Below are 10,632 nucleotides of genomic sequence, written 5' to 3'. Positions count from 1 at the left end.
CAAAATATTGTGTTATGTTAAAACATACTTTTTTCACCACCTCGATGCACTCCACCAATCCCTCCAGTCACAAATACAGAAATTCCAACTTCGTGAGCAATAACCATTGTTCCTGCAACTGTAGTTCCACCAGTCAATTGCTAGGAAGACAAAACACATCTACATTCTTAAGATTCTCAGCCTTTAGCCTACAGAGCAAAATATAACAACCACAAAAATGAGTTTCATAATGTTTTTTTTATATATAACTTACCATGCATTTTCATACATAAGAAACAATCTTTTAATAAAAATTTAGCTCAAAAATTTGCATTTAAAGATACAAGAAAAATATTCATGTCACATCATAAATATGGTTAATTAAATGGGTGGGCACACAGTTGAGCAAAGTGTTCTTCATTTCAGACATTATGGGGAATGTTATGAGATCCTCCCTTGTAATTTATGCATCCTTTTAGGGTTGGTAATTATTACATATGTAAGCTTCAAGTGTTGAACAATAGAGGGTGTGAAAACATCTCTTAAATTTTTTAATTACTTTGCAATCACTAACAATTGAAACATCATAATTCTTTATATTGTTAGAGAAAATAAACTTATTCAATGGGCATTATAGAATTATAAAATAACAGCAACTAAACACTAGATTATGAACAAATTACAATAAAACCAATGATGTAATGATTGTATAGATTCTGCCAATTTTTACTGTTACAGCATGCACCATAATTAATGCATAAATTATTTATGATACTTTCAATGTAAATATTTATTGATTAGTTATGTGTTTTTGCTTTGAGGTCCACAATGTTAAGTCAGTAAAGGAGAAGTTACATAACCAGTCAAACTTCACAATAACAAGGAACTTGCAATCAGTAAATGCATAGTCTGTAACAAGTTCCATATCATACTAGATTATAAAATAAGTGAATTCACTGTCAATAAAACAAAAGTTTGTTTAAAAAATTAAAGACAATATAAGTTCAAAATAATCAAAATTCAAAGAATCAGTTTATAATCCATATTTGCTACAAGCCACAACAAAAACATTCACAGATTTTTTTTTCAAAAGGCTATCAAGCTGTTTTTGATTGAAAGGTGTCTATCACTTGCATTGTTTCAGCATTGCTTTTAAGATGATTCATTTGATGCACTGTTTAATCCTTGTTGACCAAATTTTAGTCAGGATTTTGTACTACATTTTACCATTGTAGCCAACTGTCTTTGTAAATGCACTTGAAATAACAGCAACTAATTCAGTCTCTCAATTTCAACCTACCACACTTTCCTTGATGCAAAATGCATCGGCCCATTTTTTGTGTCTTTTTTTAATAAGCCTCGTTCCAAGCTTGATATCAATTATCATTAAGCAATGAGTTTATTGTTGCAAAGTCTAAAATATAGGCTAAGCTCCAAGATCCAACTAGACCTAAAGAAGATTGTGTTGCAATATAAATATTATGCTACTAAGATGGAAGTCTAACTACATAAAATTGTTCAAGTGGATAAGGGAACTACTGTTTAGTTGTTTTTATTTTATTTTTCTCCAATAAATCATTAAGTTACATTATCAACAAGACTGTGGACATTTTTTAACCATTAAAGACCCCAGTAAAACAATGTACATATTAATAACTGAAATATAAATGATTTAACTTACATCAGGTTAAAATTTCATGATAAGAAAGAAATACACTGTCAACAAATACCAGGTGTTTTCAATCCAATTAGGTCAATACCAAAATGCATACATGTTTCAGGATGTGTGGTGTGATTCTAACTGAAACATCATAATTAGGTTAAGTATTAATGGTACATTTACTTCCATTAACAATGACTTTTATTTATGAGTTAGATCATCTTGACTCTTCTTTTCAAATGTTTTTAAGAACAAATTACTGACAATTGAAAAAAAGACAAAATTTATATCATTATTATAACTTACCTTACTTACAACATATGGCAAATCTCTCCTTGATATTTTGGATATTTTCCTACTTTCTGCTAACTCTTTTAATTCTGTCTTATTCATACCTAAAATAACAAAAGAAAACAAAATTTATCAAAGCAGAAAAACTAATAAATTATCAGAAACTACCAAACTAACAGATTTCTAATAGAGTTGCTTAAATAAAAGACCACAATTCTAACGATCTGTTATGATCAAATAATTACAAAGAAGTTAACAGTTACAATCAAATAACTAAGTTTTCATCAAAGAGATCCAATATTTCAGTTTTAAGCTTCTACATATATATATCAGAAATTAGTTCAGCAATTTATTCACAAAAACTTATACTATATAAACAGCAACTTTAAAAATTTAATGTGACATCAATAATTTTTTATTAATTCAACTTAGCAAGTCCATAGAAGCACATAAAAAAAATTCAATAATGTATATTTAATAAATTTAGATATACAAAATTGATACTTTATTGTTGTACCTATTAAGACAAAGAACATAATTATAGAATCATTGTCTAGTAATTCAATTAATAGATTCACTGTCACTCGATACACATGTACATCCAAGGGTATGTTAGTCAGTGCCGCATGCATCTGTCAACCATAATATTGAGGCAAATGCATTTTATTGGAAACAGCATACATTAAAAGTTAGTTATGCTGCAACAGTACTTGCATGAGGGTCTCTTCTTGTAGAAATTTTGCTTGATTGTAAATCTTTTGTTTTTATATATATTTTCTGGTAGGCTTTTATGAAAATAGTACTCATTGTAAGAAAGAATCCAAACCCCCACAGAAACTTTAATGTGTTGTTCCCATGACTATAATTTACCCTTCTTGTACATTTAGAATATACCCAAAAACCATGACAAAATATAAAAAACAGATGACACACATGTGGCACTCATAAAATAATTTTAGTTACAATGCCAATGATACTCATGTGCGTCATGGTACAGATTTTAGTTGAATAAGCATATATATATGTCCATTAATATTATTTCCGATATCATTTTCCATTATTAAAATGCTTCTAATGAAAAAATAAAACCAATGGCACTTAGCATGGGTATCAATGTCTGAGGCAGTACTGAATGTTTTAATAACAGTTTATAAATACCATATTTCAAATCCATTCTTTCTCTCTACCAAGATGCAATATTTCACCAGAATGAAGACATTTAAATTTCCTCAATTACTCCATAGAGCATGCAACAACAGATACAACCTCCTCAGTTACTCCATACAGCATATAACTACAGATACAACTTCTTCGGTTACTCCAAACAGCATGCAACAGCAGATACAACCTCCTCAACATTGTACTTTATACAACATGGAACAGTATATAACTCACTACATTTCTCCATATAACATGCAACAACAGATATAATCTCCTCAATTGCTCCATAGCATGTAATAGCAGATATAACTTCATCAGTTACTCCATACATCATAGAACAGCAGATATGACAATGTTATTCTAAGCTACCATACCATCTTTGACAGTAGCCTACAGTCTTATAGTTACTGATCTTTGGCCTAAATTACAGGTCTAAGTTACAGTTTACTCACAACCTTCACAACATTACATCACTATAGCTTTCAAGAGCAAACTTTGCACCAACACAGACAAGATCAACGTATACAAATGGGCCCAAGACAACATCTTACTTTATTTTACCAACTAACTTAAATAATGGTACATAACGAAATTGAGAATCACTATAAAGAAGCAGCAATAAATAATACCAATAAAAGATTTCTCAAGTTTCTTTCTTATTCACGTTAATATTCCTCAGAACTAAATTCCACTCACCACTAAAAATGTTTCAGGGAATGATTATTCTTATTAAAACACAACAAAAACGTGTTCAATACATCAGCTACAATTTCATCGCCAGGAGCTAATCTACTTTAAAAGTACATGTATTGATGATGATGTTTTTTTCTGCTGTATGCATAACTTTTTATTTTTAAAATTGATATTCTGAGTAAAATTTTCATGGTTCTTTTTTGGCCTTAATTATGGGTAATTTAATATTTTTATTTTTTAATAAACCTAAGAAAGTCATATGTAAACCCATAAATCCAGTTTTTTACATTTACTTTAAAGGTTCGTATTTAGGTCTTTGCAGTTTCATAGAAATGCCTTTATTTCTGTATTCTGTAGAGTGCAAGTAAGTTTTCCTCGCTTTACTGAATATTTTTTAACAGTTATAATCAATCTTCCTCTGCCAAAATAAACCAAGACATATTACTAATAATTTCTCTTCAAAATTAAACTAAGTAGATCAGATCATACAAGTTACTACACATTAAAGAAGCTGATCTTATACAGTACAGTAAGTATAACTACAAGTATCATTAACCAATTCACAAAAAAAAGATCTTTAATGATTAAAATACAATGATTCATTGGTTGGGTACCATTGCTATTAATTCTTTAAACCCGAGCAGGTGCTCCCAGCGTTTGGCCAAAAATCTCGATTTACCCATTAAATAGTGACAGTGTCTGATAACATTTATGTCTCTTTGGCTGAAAAATAATATAAACCATGTTATTATCCACCTTTTATAAACAGACTGGAAATTTTGTAAGGTATGATAATAATTATTAGGACATCATGAAAATAATTCTGGCAGAACATTCAAAAAATTATGGGTTTAAAGAGTTAACAACAGTGTTAACAGAACATAATGTTTAGGAACAACAAGGGATCTATTGATCCATCTCAGCTGTCCCATCCTCTAAACTAAACTAGAAGTATTTAAAAATCTTAAAGCCAGCCCTTATAATTCATAGTTATCAAGATTTCTCTTAAGCTAACATAAATTTACTTCCTACATAACATCTGAATGCAACCCATTCAGAGGTCAACCACCCTGTTAGAAAAATAAAACTGTCTTAGCTGAAGATTAGTCACTCTTAAGTATGAAAAAAGATTATGCATGGACACTATCAATTCCCTTTACAATCTTAAACACCTCAATCAGATCCCCTCTAACTCTTCTTTTTCAAGAGAAAACAATTTTAAAGATTTTAATTTCTCCTCATATGACAAACCCTTCATCCCAGGCACTATTCTAGTAACCTTCCTCTGAACCACTTCCAACAATTTAATGTCCTTCCTAAGATAAGGAGCCCAAGACTGAACACAATACTCCAAATTTAGCCGAACCAATGACCTATACAATGAAATTGTAACCTCTTTAGATTTGTATTTAATATTTATGTAGATACAACCTAAAATCCTATTTGTCCTACCACTAGCAACAGTGCAATGCTTGGATGGCTTAAGAGACTGATCAACCATTACACCAAGATTTCTTTCATAACATTGTTAAGAATATTCCCATTCAAATTATGATAACCCACAGATGTTATATTGCATTTTTTATAATTAAAACCCATCTGCCATTTAATATAAATCATTTTGTAAAGCAGCAACAGTATCTTCCTCACAGCCAGCAACACCCAAGATTTTAATATCATCAGCAAATTTAAGCAATTTATTGACCATTCTTTTATCTATGTCATTGATGTAAATTAAAAAGAGCAAAAGGTCCTAAAACTAAGCCATGAGGTATCCTATTTGTAACATTAATCCAGTTTGACTGAGCTCTATTTGTAACAACCCTCTGCTTTCTATCATCCAGCCACTCTTCTATCCTATTTGCTAACTTATCCTCCCACTTATAGAGATATTTTTTTTACAAGCCTTCATGCTGTACCTTGTCAAAGGCTTTCTGAAAATCCAGAAACACCAAATTTACATCCTTACCCTCATCTACATAAGCAGTAACCTTTTCAAAGAATGTTAGAAGATTTGTAAGGCAAGATTTTCCTTTAGTTAAACCATGTTGACTATGCAATAAAATCCTAAACTTTGTTAAATGACTTTGCAAAGCATCTTTTATCAGACTTTTCAAAACTTTTCCCACAACTGATGTAAGACTAATAGGCCTATAATTACTCTCAGAATGGTTTTACACAACTATAAAGCTAAACAATAATTTCATAAGTTGGTTTTCTACAAGTTCTCAAACAAGGACAAAATACCTGTCCACATTTTTGAAAAATATTCAAGTTACCTAAAATGCAATATCCTATTGCAACCACTACCATTAAAAGCAGTTTAGCATAACCACAACTCTATTTCTGTTCATTCATTTGACTCAACACTTGAAACCAGGAAATTATACAAAACACACATATATATATACAGTCTACAACCCAAACACACTCAACAAAATCATGCAAGTTCTTGATGTTTAATCCCATCTGCTTATGATAAAAAATGCTCTGCACATTGTTCAAAAGTTACGATAGTGTGATCATTAGCATAAGATATCAGGTAGCACAACCAATGAGATCTAAACTTAAGCAGAACTTCTTTGTACCATATTTTTCTTGAAACACATTCAAAATGATCTGATCATGACCAGAACTACCTTCTAATATATCTAGATCTGATCATGACCAGAACCATCCCCACTGTTTTGCAGAAGTGTGTGTACAGATACAGTTATGAAGGAACAAATGGTCTTTTTTTGTCTCTAGAGTTATGTTATGTCAGCCTCTAACAAGTCAATGGGATCTAAAAATTAAAAAACATTATCATATGCAACATCAGTGAATGTAATCATCAAAATAATTTCCTTTAAATATTCCAAAATATCTTAATCTAGTAACTTTTGTGATTTATATAATTATTATAAATGAAAACTATCTCGATAACTAACCAATACAGATCCTCCCATTCATAATGGCTATTGTTGCTGGAACAGCTCCTTGATTAGTTACAATTTCTTCAACAGCTACAGCAGTCCTGGAATAACAAGATGAAAGGCATATGAAGTTAACACTTTACTCCAAAAATTTCAATTCAAAATTCTTGAACAAAACAAAATTCCATGAAAACTTAAATTTTTAGCGAATAAACCATCCTTGTTCATATATGTGAAACAAATGATTAAATCTTCTAAAGAAGTAAAATATAAACTGACTTTAGATTTGCTGGATAGGGCATTCCATGGGTGATAATTGTAGACTCCAATGCCACAACTGGTTTTCCAGATTTGATTGCTGTTGCCACATCCTCAGAAAATTTAAATACATCTGTAAGTTAAAAAGCCATTCATATCACAGACAGTCTTCACAAAACATTTTGCCACTTCATAGATCACACCACATACTTTAATTGTTAAAAAAGAAATCTGTATCTAAATTAAATATAATTTTTTTATTAAAAACAATAAATACATTATCAATGCATGTTTTGTGTTTGTCTTTATCACATGAATGAATACAAATCATACTTCAAAGACTGGCATAACCAGTGACTGAGATCCACCAAACTATAGGTGTTTAAGGTCAAAATGTGAAATAACTGCTTAAAGTGAGTAACTATTTAGTGAAAGTACTTATTTAACATCATCGTGTTAGTATGATGTGATAGCTTATATTTCTATTTTTCTTTAGACTTCAATCCGAAAGTTATAACAGATTTTCTGGGTCTCGTGTTCAAAGGGTCACTTTAAAGATGTCATCTAATTACAATCAGTTGGTTAACATAAGTATCAATTTGAACTTCCATTTCACTTATGTAATAATTAAAGATGCCAAACACTTCACTAAGTCCTTCTTATTTAGTAATTAAAGATGGTAGACACTTTACTGAGTGTCATCTTATTTAGTGATTACAGATTGTAAACACTTCACTGTCATCTTATCTAGTAATTAAAGATGGTAGACACATTGCTGAGTGTCATCTTATATAGTAATTAAAGATGGCAAACCCTTGATTGAGTTCCTCTTACCTAGTGATTAAAGATTGTAGACACTTTGCTGAGTGTCATCTTATTTAATCATTACAGATGGTAAATAACCTTTATTTCACTGGCAGTATGCTAACCAAGTACGTCAAATCATTTCAGTATACAAGTGTCAAATGCGATGTTTTATGAAAATGTTTTATTTATGATCTTGAATATTTGGTATTCTGAAAAAAGTTAAAGCCACTAAAAAATAAAAATACTAATACAACAGAATTATTGCTCAATTTGAAATATTGCAGATTACTCAACTTCAGAAACAAGATTTTATTAAAGGCATATTCATTATTGTTCCTTATTCAAAGTAACTTTACTCACCTTTTGACAAGGTCCATTTTTTTCTAGCCAATTTGAGTAAACACCCATACTGCAAGATACCACTAACTTTGGAAAGATTTAAAATTATCTTTCTGTGTTGCAGCACAGCCATTGAAAATCTTCTAAACAGAATAACATCAAACAACATAAGATTACCAAGATGCATTGCTTCTTTCATCATGCATTAGAATTATGTTGTAAACTCAACAATTAAACTTAATGTATACCGAATAGTTTTCAACTAAAAAAAGAACTTTAGCAACATGTGTATATACACATTGAACTGAAATCCTATAAACAAGTTGGAGCCACTAAATATTTTGAACAATCTTCATATTACAGTTATTTTGTTTCTTATATTAATTATAACAAAATATTACTTTTTAACAGGCCAATGACGTACATATGACGTAAGAATTACAACGATGAAAGGTTAGTTTGAAAAAATATATTGAAACTCACTCAAATTTAAAAAGAACAAAAACTCTGGTGTATGCATTTTTATAAAGGTTCCGATATCTTAGCTAGTGTAATATAAAACAATTAAAATACTTTTCTAAGAATACTGCACTTTAATATCGTAATGCCATGGCATAAGACACCACCAAATTAAATCTACTTAACTCTTAAGACAAGGTAGAAACTTAATTTGCTCTTATAAAAACACTTTTAAATAAATACAAAATAAATAACAAATAACAGTGATACTGGGAAAGAAAAAGTTCTTAAAAAACTTTAGAGTAACTCAAAGAAGTAAAACCACCTGTCTCACGAGCCACTAGCTACACAGTAAACTAAGTATTCAAATATTATTATTAGGTGAACGATTAGTTACACATACATAGAAAGTTGTCATTAAAACTTAAATAAAATTAAAAGCGTAAAGCAATAGCCGCGTTCTAATACTTCTAATTTTAATCTTCAGTCATTAAGTAAGAATTTAAAAACTTGCATATTCCTAATAAAAGTTCATTATTTATGTTAGAACTTACTTTTGTATAAGTTTCAGAAAGAATGTATATATATATATATATATATATTCCAAGTTCTGCACAAACAAAATAAAATCACGTGAAAATTAAGGTTTAAACGTCTTGGCTTGCCTGAAGCGACACTTTTTGAACAGCTAAAACTTGCGCTACTAATCAAATTAAAAACAAGTGGAGAAAATAATTAAAAATTAATGTTAATATGTATAGAACATTGCTACAAAAATCGGGGTAAATATAAACATATAAAATACTTGCATACAAAAGATATATACAACTTCTAAATCTGTATGTTAATTATTTTATTCTTTGGCTGATAATAACACGATCGTTTAATCCGAAGAAACTCAACTAAATATTTACTGCATGCCATTCACGGTGAATTTTATGTTTTCTAATACATGGCTGGCTTACTTATACAACTCGAAGTGCTATAATCATTCAAACTATTAGTAAAATTTTTTGTGGGTCGTCGTCTTTCTCTTTCTTAAATGAGTTTGGCTCAATAATAAACTAATAATAAAAAATAGCACTAATTTGTATTGTTCAGTTTCCCTGTGATGCTAATTATGTTATTTTCTTTATGACGAATTACGTATGAAATATAAATTATTGCTGCTTTATTGTTACTATTGTACTTGTCTTTGAGTGATGAATACTTTCAACTGAGTATAGGTGGCGGCATCTTGTATTGGTGTTTACCACTGCTGTAATGAAGGTGTTAATAATAATGTTTCATGTTTAACACTGAAATACTGACTTAAGATATGCGACTAAATGTATTTTAGGTATAAATAAAATGTATAATAATTTAACCAATTACATTTTATTGGAATAAGCTTCAATGTAACACATATGTTGGCGTGGTTTGAATGGTTATTACCCAGAAGTGCTATTTATTGCGAAAAAGAAAGACCTGTGAGAGTCTACCATGTAAGTAAGACAAGTATTTATCTTTTAAATAAGAAAATAATATATTTAATGAACGGCAACTGTATATTTTAGTGACGTTTTGTAAAAGATGGTGACATATGAGAACGTTGTTATGTCAAATCCTCATTAAGAAGAAACCAAAGTATTGTTATTGAGTTTGAAACATGCTTGCTCTGATATATACTATTGTTGTGTATCTGCTCGTTTGTTAATTTCCGGTATAATTTTTTTCCGAGGAACTTCAGCGATACAAGTCCTTTCTTAATTAAAACTACACAGAATTTCCACAGTCACTTTAAATTTAACAACCCTTATAACACACGCTACAAATCACAGTGATTCACACACACTTTACTTAAGGTGCCTACTGTTCGCTTGACTCAGTTATCTATCTCTTCGATCTATCTGCATAACTATCTATCGCTGGCTTTATTTACCGGGCTTATATACTAAAAAGGAGGGCGTTTGGCAAACACTCGGATATTCGCGGAATTCCTCGATAAGTCATGACCCTTATAGAAACTCCAGCGCGCATGCTCCCAGCGTCGCTTGACTTCCGCTGTCGTAACACTGCCCTTTCCTTAGT

At 30.3% G+C, this 10,632-nt stretch overlaps 1 protein-coding gene across 7 annotated transcripts in view; it reads right to left on the bottom strand.

The window, feature by feature from the left end:
• Nucleotides 1-9,210, bottom strand: part of LOC106465838 (pseudouridine-5'-phosphate glycosidase-like) — a 37,729-nt gene extending 28,519 nt beyond the window's left edge. For 5 of the 7 annotated variants that reach the window (XR_002612065.1, XM_022393790.1, XM_022393793.1 and 2 more), the window contains exons 1-6: nucleotides 9,117-9,210; nucleotides 8,125-8,246; nucleotides 6,979-7,090; nucleotides 6,715-6,800; nucleotides 1,946-2,034; nucleotides 29-140 (exon numbers count right to left, since the gene is read on the bottom strand). Coding sequence is in view for 6 of the 7 variants with exons in the window: in XM_022393790.1 (XP_022249498.1) it covers nucleotides 29-140; nucleotides 1,946-2,034; nucleotides 6,715-6,800; nucleotides 6,979-7,090; nucleotides 8,125-8,236 (511 nt within the window). In the remaining variant the exon portion in view is untranslated. Of the gene's footprint in view, nucleotides 1-28; nucleotides 141-1,945; nucleotides 2,035-6,714; nucleotides 6,801-6,978; nucleotides 7,091-8,124; nucleotides 8,247-8,586; nucleotides 8,604-9,116 lie in introns of those variants that run through there. The other 2 variants (XM_022393792.1, XM_022393791.1) reach the window with 2 other exon arrangements.
• Between the last annotated feature and the right edge of the window lie 1,422 nt (nucleotides 9,211-10,632).

This window comes from Limulus polyphemus, unplaced genomic scaffold (genome assembly GCF_000517525.1).
Source record: "Limulus polyphemus unplaced genomic scaffold, Limulus_polyphemus-2.1.2 Scaffold2068, whole genome shotgun sequence".
Classification (NCBI taxonomy): Eukaryota; Metazoa; Arthropoda; class Merostomata; order Xiphosura; family Limulidae; genus Limulus; species Limulus polyphemus.
This window is presented reverse-complemented; position numbering and strand designations above follow the sequence as displayed.